Source organism: Denticeps clupeoides, chromosome 17, assembly GCF_900700375.1.
Source record: "Denticeps clupeoides chromosome 17, fDenClu1.1, whole genome shotgun sequence".
Classification (NCBI taxonomy): Eukaryota; Metazoa; Chordata; class Actinopteri; order Clupeiformes; family Denticipitidae; genus Denticeps; species Denticeps clupeoides.
This window is the reverse complement of record NC_041723.1, coordinates 11,547,677-11,565,854: the sequence shown is the minus strand read 5'-3', so window position 1 is coordinate 11,565,854 and position 18,178 is coordinate 11,547,677. Positions and strand designations below refer to the sequence as shown.

The 18,178-nt window shown below is 43.5% G+C and overlaps 3 protein-coding genes across 5 annotated transcripts in view; 2 read left to right on the top strand and 1 right to left on the bottom strand.

The window, feature by feature from the left end:
- The window catches only part of ccnd2a (cyclin D2, a), a 137,545-nt gene that overhangs the window by 10,487 nt on the left and 108,880 nt on the right, over window positions 1-18,178 (bottom strand). The window contains exons 5-10 of one of the 3 annotated variants that reach the window (XM_028957809.1): window positions 15,833-16,002; window positions 9,851-9,888; window positions 9,656-9,777; window positions 9,500-9,577; window positions 8,352-8,462; window positions 7,783-7,950 (exon numbers count right to left, since the gene is read on the bottom strand). In XM_028957809.1, the coding sequence (XP_028813642.1) occupies window positions 7,783-7,950; window positions 8,352-8,462; window positions 9,500-9,577; window positions 9,656-9,777; window positions 9,851-9,888; window positions 15,833-16,002 (687 nt within the window). Of the gene's footprint in view, window positions 1-7,310; window positions 7,951-8,351; window positions 8,463-9,499; window positions 9,578-9,655; window positions 9,778-9,850; window positions 9,889-12,861; window positions 13,534-15,832; window positions 16,003-18,178 lie in introns of those variants that run through there. The other 2 variants (XM_028957808.1, XM_028957810.1) reach the window with 2 other exon arrangements.
- fgf6a (fibroblast growth factor 6a) lies at window positions 514-5,270 on the top strand. Its single transcript, XM_028957812.1, has 3 exons — window positions 514-1,314; window positions 1,725-1,828; window positions 2,341-5,270. The coding sequence occupies exons 1-3, from the start codon at window positions 975-977 to the stop codon at window positions 2,515-2,517; spliced, it is 621 nt and encodes a 206-aa protein (XP_028813645.1). The 5' UTR covers window positions 514-974; the 3' UTR covers window positions 2,518-5,270.
- On the top strand, window positions 5,656-7,038 carry LOC114766704 (uncharacterized). The gene is made up of 3 exons (XM_028957811.1): window positions 5,656-5,870; window positions 6,016-6,101; window positions 6,271-7,038. Exons 1-3 carry the CDS (start codon window positions 5,675-5,677, stop codon window positions 6,634-6,636), a joined length of 648 nt encoding a protein of 215 aa, XP_028813644.1. The 5' UTR covers window positions 5,656-5,674; the 3' UTR covers window positions 6,637-7,038.

Sequence of the window (18,178 nt, the reverse complement as noted above, 5' to 3'; positions counted from 1 at the left end):
ACCGTGTGCTGTGCTACTGTGTATCACAATGACGATTTTTGAATTACAGTATAATAAGTATCAGAGTGAAACGTTGACAGCGGGAGACCAGTCAGTTCCGGCTGTAATCGGCGAGGAAACAGCGGCGCCCTCTGGTCATTCCGGTTATTACACCGCGCTCACGCCCAAAAAAAAAAAAAAAAACTTCCACCCCCTGCTGAGAGTTTGCCATTGTCTTCTTGGTGCTCCAGGTCACCTGTGCCACTTATTCGCTTGTTTTACAAAATCTTAGTAATTACAACAAAAAACTGAGTGTTGGGCCTCACTCGGCCTTTACAGCCACTGCGAGGTCACCGTCAAATGACACGAAGCAGACCGCGTCGACCCGTTCAAAAAGCTGCACAGGAAACCGCCGGCATTGCTCCGCGATGACAGCTGCCCTGTTTTTGCACCTTCCTTCTAAATAAGGAAGCGGCCCGGGGGACATATGACCCCCCAACCCAACTTGGGAGCTGCCAACGCGCACGCCGCGTCCCGTGGTCGCCCCCTTCCCCCGCTGGGATTGACAGGCTCCCGGTCCCGCGGAACTTCGATTTGATTCCGTCCCCGCCGCTCCTTTCCTCGACTATTTTGGTTTTGATGGGGCAGCTGTTGAAAAAAAACGGGTGGGAAAAAAGAGAAGGGTGCGCGTGACGTCACGGCGAGCCCCGGCGGGGTGACACGGGGCTTTTTCGGGGGAGCGAGTGGCAGGCGACCCTCCACGTCCAGCATCGCCCCGTCGGAGAGAGGCGCGGAGCGGCGAACCATGGTAATCATCATCGGTAGCACCTCAAGCTCTGCTGCGCCCGACCCCTTCTCCGCACCTCGGTCCGGGGGCTCTCGTCTCGTCTCCGTTCCAAAAATAAGCCCGTGCCACCATGCCGAGGGGGGAAAAACAAGGAGAGCGGTATTTTTAGGGCCATTAATTTCGACCACGTGCCCCAAAGGTAAACCGGATGGCCGCTGCGCAAAAGCGCCCCATCAGTATGTCCTGCGAGGCCAGCGCGCACCGGACGCCCGCCGCGATCGTCCTCCTGGGGCTCCTGCTGGGCGTCGCGTCGCCCCATCCGATCCCGAGCAGGACTAACGCAACTTCGCTGGAGAGGAGGTGGGAGAGCCTCTTCTCCCACTCCGTGCTGGGGATCTCGGGCGAGAGGTCGGACCTGAACTGGGAGAGCGACTACCTGCTGGGCATCAAGAGGGTGCGGAGGCTGTACTGCAACGTGGGCATCGGGTTTCACCTTCAAGTCCTCCCCGACGGCAGGATAAACGGTGCACATAACGAAAACCAGTACAGTGAGTTGCATTCACGAATACGACACTCAAATAAAAGCGAGGGGGGGGAAAAAATGACCATCATCACCATCATCATCATCATCACGGTTAATCAGCAGCCACGTTTCCCGGCTATTTTCTGCATGATATTCTAGCGCCGTGGCAGCACGGCGTGTCCCGGGGCAAAGACGGATCTATTAAAAACCCCAACAGTCGACCGAGGCTGCACGGCCGAAATGCCCGGGACGCATTTAGCCGCCAACTTTATTTTCTGCGGCGGATCGTTTTCGCGGCCGTGCGCCGGCCGAGCCCGCGGCGGCGACGACGGGAACATTCGGGACAAAAGGAGCCCGCCTCGTCCCGGCCGGCCGCAATGTCTCACTGCCATTTGCTGTGTGTTGGTGCCTTTTGATGTTTCTGTTCTCTGGCAGGTCTTATAGAGATCTCCACGGTAGACCGAGGAGTGGTTAGCTTGTACGGGGTGAAAAGTGAGCTGTTTGTCGCAATGAGTAGCCGAGGTCGGTTGTACGCAACGGTACGTATCCCCCTCCAGCCCCGCAGGGCGGTACATGTGCACATAAAACCGAAATGACCCTAACAGTCGTGGCGATGATGTCACCTCTGGAATGCTTTAGAACCTTTGGTCGTGGCGCGCGAGAGGACGGACGCGTAATTTACGCCACTCCAGAGGAGTCACGTGACTCGACGGGTCTTATTTAGCGAGGAGATTGTGGCATCACTGTGATACTACATACAATAATCGGCCACATCAGCACCACCATTATTTCCCATACATACACCATACATTCACAGCTCTTTGTCATATTTATAGGATTTTTAAAGATCAAAGTAAGATGATTTTAAATGTTTTACGTCACAAGGATAGGTGAGCTTTACTCGCATTTTGCTCTGTAAGTCCATCTACAGCCAAAAAAACCCCCCAAAACACTCTATTCCAGCAACCGTGTGTAAAATGACCCAGCCTTTAGACGTGTGGACACACCAAAATGCTTCCGCTGATCCCTTCTCCACCCTCTTCATTTTCAGAGAGTCTTCCAGGATAACTGCAAGTTCAAGGAGACCCTGCTACCCAACAACTACAACGCCTACGAGTCTTCCGTGCACAGAGGCGCCTACATAGCTCTCAGCAAACATGGCCGCGTAAAGCGAGGGTACAAGGCCACCACCGCTATGACTGTTACACACTTCCTTCCCCGAATATGAGCTAGACTGGCAATAATTCACTAATTTGCACATGCGGATGTTATCCCAGGTAACAATGCATACAAATCCCAATTGCAAGAACTGCAACATTGCAAGAACTGCGAATATCACAATAGTAGTATTTATTCTCTTTATATATAAAAAAATATATATATATCTATATATTTCGGTAGCTGATTTTGTGTATGTGCCATTCTATGCTGCTCATCATTTCTGTTATAATTACATGAGGGACGAGAGGCTTCTTAAGTTCTTCTTCACTTTAAATGGGTGCTCACCATAACCGGAGTGGACATGTCCACTGACATGGGGATGACTAACATCCTCAGCTTTTAGAAGTGACATGGATACTTTTTATTACCTCAGTGACCGATAAGGTGTGCATGGAAGTTGTACTGGGGAAAAAAAATGCCTGTTTTTTTTGTTTTTTTTATCTTTAGCCGAATATTTCCCCGCCGCTGTCATTGTCCTGAAGCAGGAAACGAAAGCACTTAAAAAAAAAAAGAAAAGAAAGGAAATATATTTAAGTGATTTGATTTGGTGGTGCCTTAGCTTCTTTACTGTGGCCCCCGCGTGTGCACGCATGTCAGAAATAGGGATGATACGCAAGTCATGGGTCTCTTGCACCCTGCAGTGGGGCTTTAGCCCAATTCCTAGAGGGTCAGAAGTATTTCCAGTTTTATTTTGCGTCCAATATTAGTACGGTATCAGTTGAGGAGCTGATGCCCCGAGTCTGTAACAATCAGAGATGCTTGCGGTCAGCAATGATCCGCCCATGCTCAAATTCTCTGGATTTTATTTTTTTACGAATTCTGACAGATTATGGATATGCTTCCTAATACCAGATTGACTGACGGACGTTGATGATGAATTTGAGACATTTGACAGGCTGTATAATAAGAAACTCTTTCTTTGCACGTGTGAAAAACTGAGGTGTTTATACTACCAGTCCAATGCAAGCATGATCCCAAAGCTTCATTTCAACCCAATTCAAAAAGAATATATGATACTCTTTCCCGTTTGCATTTAGCAGTGCTGTCGTTCTTTTTCTTCATTGTTTGGATCACGCGGGGACGTCAGGGTATGGCGGGATTCCTGTATTGTCTTTCTTATTGAAGCTTGAGTACTGTTTAGGGGAGGACCTCTCACTGTTGTAGTCTTCAGATTAAACGCGTATCTGATATCTCGCTATTCCAGTCAATATACTAATATTAACTTATTTTCTCTACTGATCAATGAATGGTTCTCAAAAGCAGAAGTGTTTTATATATTTATTTTCTTGTTTGTTGCATGACGATGGACTATGTTGCCGTGAGGGGTGACTTTCAGCCGCCCCCTGAAGACGGGATGCTATCTGTACATACAAATAACAGCAAAGATTTAAAAATGAGGGTTTTTCTTTTTCTTTTCTCTTTGAATTGCTACTTCTCATGAACGTTTTAGTGATTTACGTCCCACGGTTCGTCTGGAACAGTCCATTACCACTTTGTATTGAGAGATGGTAGCATGCTGCTAATGACCTTCACACTAGTCTGACTGATGGGGGACTGCAGGGTTTGTGCAGCGTCTGAGATTATTGAGCCAAAAGAGACTAGAGGAGTGTGAGAGGGAGAGAGAAGGAGAGCGATTCTGCCCGTGCTGCAGCCTCGGAGAAAGCGCTTGGAGATCATATTGATTTACCATGAGTCAGGAACCTCCTGTCCCATTCTGTGTGCGCTCGGGATGGTAGACAATGCAACACAGTTTTAGGGTGAAGCAAAATCGTTGGAAGGGGACAAATTCATAATTTAATAACGCCGTAATAACGTTCTGAGAGGACCTTTAGTCTTTGTGCTGATAACGTTCAAGAACAGAGAAGGACGTTCGCTCACAAATGCCAAAATTGCCTGGCAGCTCTTGGGACGATACACACTACAGGCCAGGGCGCCAGGGCCACTCTCAAGTCTTCCCGCTTTCTCGAAACATTATTACAGCATCAGTAAATGTAACCGACGGCTTTATTTGACGGACTGTACACGTTATTTAGCCCAAACTACAGTTAAAGAAGTCTCTGACACTCACTCTGCATGCCTGTAAAGGATGGAAAACCTCCGCTGCCGTGAACAGGGCGCGATGGCAGTTTACTCTGACGAAGCCGGCACTTAACACCCATTCACGTACAGTACACGTGGTTACATCACAGTCGCCTGCATGCGTTTTACGTGTTTTATTAGGTTGCCTTGTAATAACATTTCGAAAGAGCGCGGTGTAGTTTATTGTCATGTAGATGTCTTTGTGATCCGAGGGTGGGCCCAAACTTCTGGCCTGTAGTGTAGTGACCATCAGCCCTTCGAAAGGGTATTGATGAGACGGCCGTGGTTAGCGAAGACAGTTTTGAGCTTTGAAAAGTTGCCCTCTTGCGAGCGAGCGACGGTGCATCTGTGTGCGTGTCTGTATTTTGCAAGCCTTTTATGTTTCTGTTTTATTTTATTTTATTTTTTTGGTTTTTCTCTCTCAGTTTTGTATTCCTGCACTGAGGGGTCTGTGCTTCCTCTCCAATTCCCCTCCTCTTTTTTAACATATACCTCACCTTCTGCCTTAGTTTGATTTGTTAAAATGATTGTAAATTTGTTGCAAACAAGACTTCGGCAACCATTTTGTTTCTGGAAAATAGGTACAAATATATTACAAATGTTTTCCTTTTATTTTTGTACGTATGTGCTGTGCACAGCAGTCAGATGTATTACTGAAATAAAAGGTTTCTTTTTTTTAAATGTGTGCTTCCTTACTGTGCTGCTTTAGTTTTTTTTATCACAGCCTGCAGAATCAGCTTAGTGAGACAGAATAAAGCTGTCCAACAATACAGCAATGCTGCTTTTTAAAAATGACTTAAATCTCTTAATAGTTTAAAATTCACACAACACACACACAGCCTTTTATTCTGCAATTTGATAAATAATGTAAGAATTGATCAAATTCCCACTCATTGCTATGGTTATATTCAGATAAAGTTTCCCCCGCTTTTCATTTTGGAAGGCTTCTAAAGATCCCAACAGACTTGAGACCGAACCTGCTGGTTCTTCAGTATTCAAATAAGACCTTTGGACCCCTTTTATTTCCTATCATACACACAAGCGCAGAGATCTCCCCGTCACACGCAGGTGCCTGCAGCAGGAACATGCTCTCAGCTGTGCTCCTAGTTTGCTTGGCTGCCTTTCCTCTCTTCACACCTGTGGATGGGCGCCATATCCACTCGGAACGTCTTGTACCAGTCAGAACCTCTGGGACAAGCTTCAAAAGGTTGCTCGACATGAGGCCATCAGGAAACATCAGGAGAAACTTACTGGAGACGCACATTAACAACAAAGGAACGGGTTGGTTGTTTTTTTTTTTGGATGAAACATTTCAGCTCTGTCATGTTGAATTAAACATTCATTTTCACGTGTGTGTAAAGACCGTGAAGAGGAAAAATGTAGACTGATTTCTATGAAAACATGTTGTAAATTTTTCTTTTATTAGTTAATAGTTCCTCGAAGATGCACAGAAGGGATTACTTGTCGATTCTGAAGAGTAATTTATTTCTGTGTCAAGATTCCAGGGCCATGGTCAGTAAATAATAATTATTTTAAGTCCCCCTTATTTTGGAAGTAATTACAAGATTCCTTAACCCTTGAGTGTTTAGTGATTAAGTTTAGTGCTTATTACATGTTAATACTTCAGTAAATCTCAAATGAAGCTATTCCATACTGACAAGCAAAAATCATCCATCAACAGGTTCCCTGCAATGGTTTAAACTTGCTTTTCTGCTTCATCCACTTCATGAACCACCATGAACTGCCATCTTCGTTCTGGGATAAGGTGTTACCTAACAGGACCAGAGATAAAATGGAAAAACGGGAGCACACACTTCCAGTCAATGGGCGCAGATGGAAGCGCAGCCCACCGGTAAACCCATCAGACCCATTTGGCTCAGAGAACCTGCCGCCCACCAAGGAGCAAACCCTGGAGCAGGACAGGGAGCCCATCAGCGCCGTTTCAAAGGAAACGATCACATCATGCGACGACCCGTTACATGTGCTGTTATTTGATAGCCCAGGTAGTCCCAGACAGTCAAAGACACCGACTTTAAAACACAAATAGTAAGCAGAAGGCACAGTGGTCTAGGCTACCCACAATACCACGGCTTAGCAATACAAGGTTTATCAAGGACCTCATTTCAGTTATGTAAGAGGTGGTCAGTGATTTTTTACAAATATTTTTTTGTATTAATGGAGTGTGTGTCAATGGGTCAAAAGCAGCCGGTTCCTAGCAGTTTTAAAGATAAAGCTAATGTCGAAAACTGATTAACCCTTACAGAAGAGAAATGCCATTCGGTCATGCCAAAACACCACGCTTTCAGATCTGAAAACATAAGCTGGCCAGAAATCACAAAAACTGTAATGCTGTTGAAAATCAGGCAACACCGTGATTCGTCGGTCCTTTTACTCATTCTGAAAGTTAAATTTAAAACAGGTTTGTATTTAGACCTGAAGCTTTAACAAGCCTGGCCTTTGTTGATTTGCTTCTGTAAGACTGCTTGAAAATGTGACTTGAATAGTAAGTTACGTGTCTATTTATGTTTTTGCAATCAGTAGCTGTGGTGTAATATTGCAGTGAAGATTATAACACGGCATGCTGTGCATCAGCAATGTTAATAAGTAGCATGAGTTATGCAACAGGCCTGTGTTGCAATAAGCACTTTTATAAGCTGAGTACAACAATATCCATCATTCATGGAATCACTGAAAATATGCAGTAATTGTAATTCAGAAATATTTAATTGGTGCAGGACACCTTTAAAACTTATTTATTATATAATACTTTCATACTTGGATATTTATTTTATACACGTGCTTTAAATATCTTTGTAAACCTTATCTATGTTTGCTGATCATGATGATGAAATATGGTTATTGTCAACACGGCAATATAGAAAGTTATGATACCCTAAATGAAATAAAAACCCACACTGCTGCATCATTGACACTGTGTACACTGTTCCCATTCCTTATCTCTGTTTCACTCATCTTCTGACCTAAGATGGTCTTTTCTGTTAATGAAGATGCATCTTAATGTAGCTGGAATGAGACTGTCATTATTCTTCTTCACAGCAACAACAAATCGGCACATGCCAGTGTTGGGACAAGCCGAGAAGACGTGAGACATGTCGATGCCTTGAGGAAGTACGCACTGCAGGTCGTCTACCAAATACCGCACAACCACGCGCATGTAGGCTCCATGACTGACCACCAGTGTGTGGACTGGTAAATCCTGCACGCCATCATCTGGGCGTCCGGTCTGTGGGGCCTCAGCGCAGTTGTTCACCGCGCTCTCGAAGGGCTGCAGTTTATCTCTGTGATCGTCCATGAGTCGCTGGAACATTCTGTTCAGGAAAGCAGCGAACCGCAGCTTTACCTGCACAGGGCACAGTGGACTAGCTCAGAACCAGCCTGCGCATGGTCACACCTCATCACACCATACGAGAGCCATATCAGCTGCTGGGACTACCTTAAAGCAGTACAGCCAATTTATCTTCATGAGATAGAGTCAACGAGGTCAGTATTGCATGTGGAATCTGTCATCACTGATAGACAAAGCTCATGAATTTTAATACCATTCACCATTTGAAGTGTAATAACATAACAGGCAGCGAAGCAATAAAGCATTACAATGATAAACTGTGTGTAAATAAAAGTATACCTGCAGATTTGATGACACTACGACTTGTAATGTGTTATTTTTTTTCTTTAAGTTGATGTCGCCATCTAGTGTTCGTTTCAGTGAAATGACCACAGGGCCGAGGAGAAGTGGCCTACCTGCTCCACTGTCTCTCCATCAGGAGGGGTGAATTCTGGAACTGACTGGCCCGCTGCTCTGGCCATGGTCCTCATGTCCTCAACACGCTGCCCCTCCGCAATTCCAAAACTCTTGAATTACAAAAAAATGAAAAATTATAAAAATGTTTTTTTTTTTCCAAATAAAAATAAAACCATGGTTGTCAAACTTTGTGTCTTTTGTGTCCAATTATTTGTATTGTTTCAGTGTTTCATGTGGTTGTAGGTCTTGAACATCAGGTATTTGTTAATTAGTATACTGGTTATTTAGACCTGACTAAATAGTCAAAGTTGTCAAATGACTCTAGCAAGATGTGATGGATAATATTTCTGGTTAGACAGCTAACCAGCTAGTTTGGTTAAAAATATTTTGGTTTTTTGAACATGCTGTCTTTCCAGTCTTGTATATGAAACCAAAGGAAACTGAAGTAATTTACTATAAAACTCTACTTTTATTTTCATTCAACACTCCTTGAGCACTTTATCACTCCCCTTCAAAGTTTTAGGGTCATTTGTAATTGTGTTTTTTTCTCTATAAAAATTAAAAATACCACCCAGACATTAATGTTGTAAGCTGGAAATGGCTGTTAAAGAATGGAATATTTTACATTTACATTTACAGCATTTATCAGACGCCCTTATCCAGAGCGACTTACAATCAGTATTTACAGGGACAGTCTCCCTGGAGCAACTTAAGGTTAAGTGTCTTGCTCAGGGACACAATGGTAGTAAGTGGGATTTGAACCCGGGTCTTCTGGTTCACAGGCGAGTGTCTTACCCACTAGGCTACTACCACCTCATATGGTGCATCTGCATCCTGTTATCAGAAACAATTAGTCTTGAGTTCCAATCTAATGCATGTCTGTCACCTTAAAAGCTTCAAAACAGCAGCACTAATTAAAGCAATAAATAGAATAGGTCTAATGGGCAATAGTTCGAGTTGCTAATGTGACTTAAGGCTGCATGACATGTCAGTGTTTTGGAATAATGCACTAAAACTATTTTTCCTCTTATATAACATGTGTTGAATTAGTTCGAATGAACCATTGTGACTGTTGCAGCATTCTGGATTTGCTGAAGGCCTAGATGTAGTTGTAGATGTACTGGAATGAAAACAGAAACCGTCTTACCCGTTCTTTAAGTAGGGACTCACAAACTAACTCTAAGCCAGAAGATTTCCTGTTGTTTTTCAAAATGATCTCTGCAGTCTGCGGAAACAAAATGTTCAGAAAATCTACATGTTGAGAAATATTTTCAAAACCCACATTCCTCTGCGTGCGGCTCACCTGCTTGGCCCGTATCATGTCACTGACGAACACGTTGGTGAAGCCGACGTCTCTGAGGTACGACCCAGCGGCTCGGGCCTGCCGCTCTCCGGCCTCCGACAGGGGCGAGTCGATGCTCTGTCCTGGGGCAGCACAGCAAAGCACAGTGCGGTCAAGACTGACCGGATGGGCAGCAAGCGACCACACTTCGTTTACCTTGCAGCAGCCCGTCCTTGTTGCACTGGGTCTCGCCACTAGACAAGCACATTGAAACACCATTCAGATTTTGGACAAGAGGACAACTCTGCGACTAGACACTCCGCATTTCAGCATGTGCAATATGGTCCACTCAGGGCTGCGAGGAACTAACTCGGAATTCAAAATGGAAATATGAAATGTTGAAAATATGAAAAGTACATGATGGTGCATGCACAGCTCGACCTTCTTTACCATATTTAAGCAAAGCGACACGCTGCAGAGCGACACTACAAAAAAAAAAACGAAGGGCTCGGACAAAACGCATCGTTTGGACGAGACAACTTTTCCTGCCACCAAATAAGGCGACAACCGTCCGCCGTCGCGGATTAACGCCACACGCGCGCCAGGCCTGTTCTCACTTACTGTCGCACTATCGTTAGGACAAAAGGTAGCATGTCTGGCTTTTTTTTTTGTTTTTATTTTTTACTGAAGCTGAGGCGAGACGAGGTTCAGCAACCGGCAACAGTTCTTCTCAGAAGCCTCTGACATTTAAAGCCGCACGGCGCGTAACCCGGTGACGTAGACGAGTGACGACATGGCGCTGTCGCACCTGATTGGCTGGTCGCGCTGCGATTCCGAGACGGGGGCGGGGCTGTTAAGGCAGGCCAAAAGCGACGGCGACACAATGGTGTTCACGAAAAAACGAAATATTACACGGCAGCCCGGTGTTCTTTAAGGGGTTAGATTTTTTATTATTGCCGTGTGAAGGCACAACCAATTTTTATGTGTTTATTTCATTAAACGCGGTTCCACAGTGCGCAAGGAACACTTGGTTACATTTTATTCAAAATCATTTTTAAATTTCACAAGCTTTGTCACAAAATTCGGTTCAGCGTGCTTCAGTGGGTTCAGTGTTAAGTCATTATTGACTCATTTTTGCAAATTGACATATTTTGCACCCGTATGGTGCTCATACCTCAATATTGTCCTGTACATCATAGAGCAAGTCTGAAACCCAAATGAACACATTCATTATCAGTGGAGCACCTATTTAAACGAATTTTATGAACTATATAAACGTTTCTATGGGGGTGGGGGGATGTTAAGTTAGTGTAAGGTCATTGTGATACAAGGTGACACAACGAAATGTGTCCTCTGCATTTAACCATCGCCCTTGGTGAGCAGTGGGCAGCCATGACAGGCGCCCGTGGAGCAGTGTGTGGGGACGGTGCTTTGCTCAGTGGCATCTGTTTCCTTAGCGCTAGGCCACCACTGCCCCAATACATCTGTTAAGTGTCCAGATCTGTAGATTTTTGAATGTGAAGAACTCTAATGATATATTTAAGAACCATTTACAATTGTGTGTACTGTTGTGTGCAAGCATGTTATCTTGGCTTACATTGCAAAGTGTTCCTTAATGATAAGAATACAAAAGTGCATTGCAAAGCTGTGCAAATAAAACTGACATTACTTGTTAACGTTGCACAATTGCATTGTTTCTGACAACAGAATTAAAAAGACAAGAGCAGGTTTCATTTCTTTGTGAGTTTATTGATCATGCCCAGATCCTTAACACTTAAGGAATTAATTCAAACAGATCAATAAAATAACTGATTAACAAAACAACATTGCCAATACTGAAATCAACACTATCTCTGAAATCAGCTCAATTCACTTACTAATCCATCTTGTCTTGAACGTACACTGGTGGACTTGAGTAACTAAAAAAAGGGCCAATGAATAAGAAAAAAAACTAGTCCTGTTGTGTCTGAAGGATATCTTGTCATTGTTGTTTGTTTATGTCAGCTGTCCAAATGTTGTCAGGGGACAGACAGCTATACAAAAATGTTCACTGTTGACACAATCGTACTTTATAAAAGCCCAAATAACCCCTACCTCTATTTTACATGCCTCCTGCTCTTTCTGTCCATCATCCCTTTAAACTCTTTACCACAGCAATCTTTCAACCACACACGTCTCCACTAGCTAAACAATAAAATAAAATAAAATAAACAACGATAAAATAACACTTAGAAAGTGAGAATTACATTGGACTGATATGGCGCTTCACTCTTTAAAGCAGATGTTTATTCAACAGAGCTTGTGCAACAGACATAACTGAGGTACATGGAATGGTTAATAGTGGAGGGAGGAGGCACAGTAAGAGGGGTTCACTGTGCTTACAATTTGTTGTACATTTTAATGTTGCCGATATTGACATTGGTGGAGCATAAAGATGTTGGTTTGACCAAAAAACTGCTTTACACTCGTTCAGCACGCTGTTTCGTGCCATGGATCAGGGAATGGATGTTTGAAGAATAACTTTTCAGCAAACCACAAAGCTGCCTTTGCGCTCAATTAAGGCTAATTTCAGCAACGGAGTCAGAAGGTGCAGAACTGGCGATGTTCACCCCTCCCACCACTATAGTTGAAATCCAAGTGGGAACCTGAAATGTTTGATAGCCATCTACTGGGAATTGATCCCCCCACAGACTAGTTTCATTTAACACAAGACGACCCATGTCTACAGTATACCATATTACTATACAACTTTCAAGGTTCCCTTAAAACGGCTGTGAGTTGTGAGGTATTGTTCATTTTTCTGTCCAGTAAACCTGAGGTTAGGAGATATTTGCAGGATGTGAGTGTGAAAAGGGCAAAAACAATTACTACAGAAGAAAAAAAAATGCCTTATAAGCATTGTACAAAGAGCATTTCCAGTCGAATACTCAATTCATGTTCTTCTTTTACCACCTACTTCAGTATTCTGAATGTATTCAAAAAGCAGTAAAATAATTATAATACACTTGTTCATAAAATAGCAGCACACTCATGTGACATCACAACTAGGTAATGTTATTTTTGTTTATATGATGAAACAAAATAATAGCTTTTAGCAGCAAAAAAAAAAAAAAGAAAAAAAAAAAAAAAAAGAAAATAAAAGTCTGTCAGACTCATTCTCACTTTTACTTTGGAATACAGTATCAAATGCCTTTTTAGACAACCATGAAAATAATTTTACCTCCAAATTAACCAGAAATATTTGTTTTATTTCAGTTTTAAAGACTAGTATCCCGATAGAAACACGGTAAAGGTGACCTGAAATTGAAATGGGTTTTTGTTGATTATGATCCATGGACATATATCCCTATATCAAAAATATCATACACATACACAGACTCCCCTAAACACACACAATTGGCCACTGTTGATGATGTACCCTGTGTCAAACTGGACAAAACAAATACTTTAGCCGACATTTCACAAATGACACAATCTTCCTTTAAAATCAAGCAATTTCAGATATGTGAACGATGTTTTTTTTTTTAACTAAACTGCACACTCAAGACAAGGTATCACCATATACAAGGGCCAAAAGATTACAAGGTTACCCCTTACATGTTTATTATCTAGCTTTATGAAAAAGCACCAATAACATGTGCAAATTACAGAAATCATGTTTGTGGGACACCAATTCGCAGTAAAACAAACAAATTTCAAGTATACTTTACATGTTTCTGCAGGGTGTAAATGGAAACAAAAAATGGGAAGCATTAGCATTTTTCTTTATTTAAAGTTGCTGTATGCAATTTTAATTTTGAACATTTCTGCTACATTTGGTGAAACCTGTCCTTGTTGTCAATAAATTAGATGTTCACTGACTTGAAAATCCAGTCTCTGGGAAGCCCAGGATTTATTCACTGAAACACAAAAAAAACTGTTCTCAACCAATCATGACGGTTCTCTTCAAGCGGGCAGTGCCAATACATTCGTCCAGCAGTCTGCGCAGGCAGTGCACATTAAATAAAGGAGGGAACTGGTAGCGCAAAAGCAGCAAACAGCAGAGACTGCAAAAGCTTTCGAAAAGTGTCATGGATTTCATGTTTCATTGAAATATTTGTTATTTCTGGAAAAGAAATATGATGCACTGCCCAGAATAGGATGGGGGGGGGGGGGGGGGGGGGGGTGGGGGGGGGTAGTATTGGATTTCTTTGGCTGCATACTTTCATGATCTATCTAGCTTTGACAAATTTTCACCAAAATTGCATACAGCAGCTTTAAACACAGTCAACTCCCACACAAAAGATAGGCTAATTTGTTAATTTAACTTTTAGTTTTTGGTTTGAATGTCCGCAACGACATCACAATAGATCCCGCATGACAAGGTTTGGAAACCAGGGAAACCAGCCCTATAACAGCGTCAAGAACAAGTACAGAGACCCTTCACCAAAATTCATCTGCTTGTCTTTGCTTTCAAAGTGCTTTGTAGTTGATTTATTTCACGGATGCACTGGCTAACAGTTTTCTGAGGGACTACATTATGTCTGCACCATCTTAATTTTGCTAATCTGTGTGGACAGGACTACCATTCCATATAAAATATTTGCCATTTTGACAAACAGAACTTGCCCATTTGACACAAAAGTGTAAACTGGTCTATGTCTTGCGATTAAGCATCCAATACCCCACAAATCAAAACAAACACACACAACCAAAAAAAAAAAAAAAAAAAAAAAAAAGGGTAAAAGGGTACATGTCATTAAAACGACATGGTGTGATCTCTGGAAAATGTAGATGCTATTCTCCTTTGGCCTTCCCTACATTTTTCTTCTCATAGGCCCTCCACGATGTCTCTCTCCACACAGCAGCATGCTTCTAAGTCCTTCTTGACATACGCACCACTCTGCTTTCCTGTCTCTTTCTCATAAGGACTCCTTGGGAAGACCTCCTCAAAGTCCTGCCCCGTCCTCTCAATGGAGATGCTAGCACTCTGACAGCACAGGCCCATTTAGAACCACAGCAGCCTCAGGCTCCTTCAACAACGTTAACAAAAACGAGCCAAAAGATAAAATACAAAATACACTATCTGTATACAATACAATGTAATATAATTATTGGGAAGTTGGCGTGAAATACAAACATCTCAACCAATCCTTTTTTTGAAATCAAACAGAGGTCTCTGTTTTACACAGTCTGAGGGACAACAGTCTCTCTCTCTCTCTCTCTTTCTCTCTCGCTCCTTCTTTTCTTGTGTACTGGCTGGGGCCAGCCCTCCAGCAGTCCCCAGGCCAGTCAGAAAGCGCTTGAATAGAAGGCAGTGATACAGGTGCAGTGAAAAGCAGGCCGAAGTGGCCCCCCTCCTGTCCCCCGTTTTACTCGTCAGCGTGTGTGCTTGAGCCCAACCCAAGAGTCTTAATCACACATCACATTTGGATACATACAGACATGCACATGCATAAGCATAATGCATATCCTGCATGAGCACACACATACACGCGCACACATATGGACATACACACAAGCAGCCTGACAAAAGCTTATTGAAGTCTCTTGAAGTGCTCAGAGACAATACCTTGTTTATAATAATAATATTAATAATAATAAAATAATAATAACATTGTAATAAACCTGTGCCCATTCATTGGGACCCATGACAAAAGACTCCTGTCTCGGAATAACATTTTGCACTTTATGCATGAAAGGCCTTCTTTCTGTCCCACATGCATGCACACAACCACAGAGCTCCATCTTGTGGTGGAATACCTCACGTTTTGGTCTAACGGAACCACTGTGTGTGCGATAGGCACAAGCATATCAAAACATACACCAAAAAAATCAAAACTAAACAGAAAAACATAGCCCCACTTTGTACCCACATATGCCAGTCTTATACGGTTAACCCTCTACTATAAGACATATTAAGCTATTGCTTTCATTTTAAATATACTGTATTATGCATGTACAATCAAAAATAGTATGCAGAATCCTATAGACTTCCCTTCTATTAATCTAAGGCACCATAGATGTTTGTTTCATTTTTTTAATATCTATTTCATATCTAAAATAAGATTTTTTTTTTAATAATATAAATGGAGCATTTTTTTGTTTTGAGAAAAATAACTATGAAGACTAGCAAGCACTTTTGGGGTTGTTTGTTTTTTTGTAGTTTTTTTTTTTTTTAGTTATTTCAGTACGATCACGGCGCTCCTGCGAGCTCACAAGTTAATGTCGCGCACATCTGTCGGGGTGCTGGACTGATCCTGCTCTTCCACAACTTTGCTGCGGGGTCCAGCCAGGTCCTGCTGTTGCTGCTGCTGCTGCTGCCGGCACTCCCTCAGGCTGCTCACCAGCACCCGCTCGATCTGCTCCTGACACTCCTTCAGTACGTCCTGCGGCAACACACACGCAAAAACCCCACTTCAGATCCCCTTCCATAGGCCATACATGGTCAAATACACTCAAATACACACATGCAGATGGCAACCTTTAAACCCCCGCGCACACACACCCCAACACCAGTAGTCTTGACGACAGTGAAAACACAGGTAATGCCGAAACTATGTAAATTACATCCATGTCCTCTGAGAATACGAAGGTGGTGATTTGCCCGAAGGGCTTCCACCTGAGCCCAACGGAGCCCTGCGTGCAGCTTCAAAGCACAAAATCAAAATCACAGCGGCCGCCCCGAGACCGCAGGTTACCCGCCTGCACTTCCACAGCAACATTTCAGTAGGAACACACAAAACGTAGTTCGTAGCTGGCAAGCACGGGGTGTGTATGGGAAGTTCAGAGATCCGCGGTGCAGGGGGGCTGAAAATGTGTGTGTTCTTGCGGAGGAGCCGCATGTGCAGGGGTGACATTCTTTCGGAATTTACAGCTAATTGAAGCCCGATGGGCCACAGTCTGGGCCCGTGTTATGGGCTTCTGAGCCAGGCAAGTGCTGCATGCACGGCTGAAGTCACTCCGGCTGACCACATGCGATGCGTGTCGGGCCGGGGGCACGAGGTTACACTTCTTGTTAATAGTGTCAAACCAAAGGTCGAGAAACGCAGCATACTCGACTCCCTTGTCAAATTGTGGACTTTTACACAGATATGATTCACTGCCTGAATACAGCATCCAGGCCCTGTGTACAGATGTGGCTTTGGGAGCTTTCTGGTTGGTGTAGACAGTTTTGAGTGTGGTTTTGGGGGGGGGGGGGCAGAGATGGGTGCTTCATCTGCATCTGCCCTAATGACGTGGAGGAAACCAACCAGCGTCGTTGTAATCTTCTCCAGAGGTCCCCAACTTCCCACCGCGACGCTCGCTATTAGTCATAAAAAAATAAATTCCTCTGAGAAAATTAACTAAAGCATAAAACATGTAAAGGAACTGCCTGTGTCTTACCGCAAGAATGCCAGCCTCGACTTCTTATGAGACATTCCCTCTCTGCTGCTCTTTATAGCTGCAGTTTGAATCCCCTGCCAGGGCCCACAGGCTTAATTCAAGAAACTTTAATAGTTTCAATGTGTGACTACTGGAAACGGCACCACTCTGTGACTGAGCGGCTCTTCACGTGAGGGGCCAGCGGATGGCGGTAATGAATAAGACGAGGAGAGGATGGAGGCGGCGGCTGATCATAAACCCAGTCCCACACCCTCCGCACACACCCCACAGCTTTTGCCGGGTTCCTTCAGTTAGACAGAAAAAAAAAGTTGGGTGGAACCACACTTATTCGCATCAACCCTCAGCATCCGGTGCAGAGACAGGGACAAACAAGACTGACATTCTATCTAAATCCTGACGGCAACGTGATCACGTTCAGAACCATTTAACAGATTACGGGGTGAAATGCCAGAGGTCCAACAGGAGGACATTTTAAATGATACCATGGAATGTGATGCAGAAGCCCACCACACCCAGCATTGAAAAAGGACAACTCAAACATCCACAGCGAGGTAGACGTCTTCCAACATGGAGGGAAGAGTTTGCCTCTCAACTTCTTTAGTGAACAGGCGAGGCCAAGCTACAGCTCCTGGCCCAGCATTGTTCACTTGCACGTCCCAGGGGGGAAGAGAAGGGCATGCGGGGGGGGGTTGGGAGAGGGGATCAGGAAAAGAATGCCAGAAACATAAGGGTGTATGTGGGGGGTATGTGGGTTCATTCTGAGCAGGAAAGATGAATGAGAGAGGAAAAGGTCAAAGAGACAAACGGGGAAATGGATTCGCCCCCTTCGTAGTGAGTGACGGAAACTTCCAACAGAATATTTATGGGGGTCAAAGGAATTTAAATTCCATTCAGAAAATACCTAAACCAAACAGGTTTTATTCAGAAATCAGTCATAAAACAGTTCCACTCCATGTTTGCCCATGGGCCAAAATGAAAACCACACTTAGTTTAGGCATTGGAAACAATGGCTAAACAAACAATTTTCAAATGCAAAAATAGCTGTACAAAATGTATATGGTCCAAATAGATATGGTCTTAGCTTACACCATGTTCCCATATTAAGATGAAATTAAAATAGTATTTCTGGGAGAGAATAAAAAAAGCTGGTTCTTTCTATGTGTAGAAATGTGTGCTAAA

Excerpts from the sequence above, each read along its gene's own strand:
- fgf6a (XM_028957812.1), top strand. The coding sequence starts at position 975 with ATGGCCGCTGCGCAAAAGCGCCCCATCAGTATGTCCTGCGAGGCCAGC. Across the intron at positions 1,315-1,724 it reads ACATAACGAAAACCAGTACA|GTCTTATAGAGATCTCCACG; the intron begins GTGAGTTGCATT and ends GTTCTCTGGCAG. Across the intron at positions 1,829-2,340 it reads GAGGTCGGTTGTACGCAACG|AGAGTCTTCCAGGATAACTG; the intron begins GTACGTATCCCC and ends CTTCATTTTCAG.
- LOC114766704 (XM_028957811.1), top strand. The coding sequence starts at position 5,675 with ATGCTCTCAGCTGTGCTCCTAGTTTGCTTGGCTGCCTTTCCTCTCTTC. Across the intron at positions 5,871-6,015 it reads CATTAACAACAAAGGAACGG|TTAATAGTTCCTCGAAGATG; the intron begins GTTGGTTGTTTT and ends TTCTTTTATTAG. Across the intron at positions 6,102-6,270 it reads GTCAAGATTCCAGGGCCATG|GTTCCCTGCAATGGTTTAAA; the intron begins GTCAGTAAATAA and ends ATCCATCAACAG.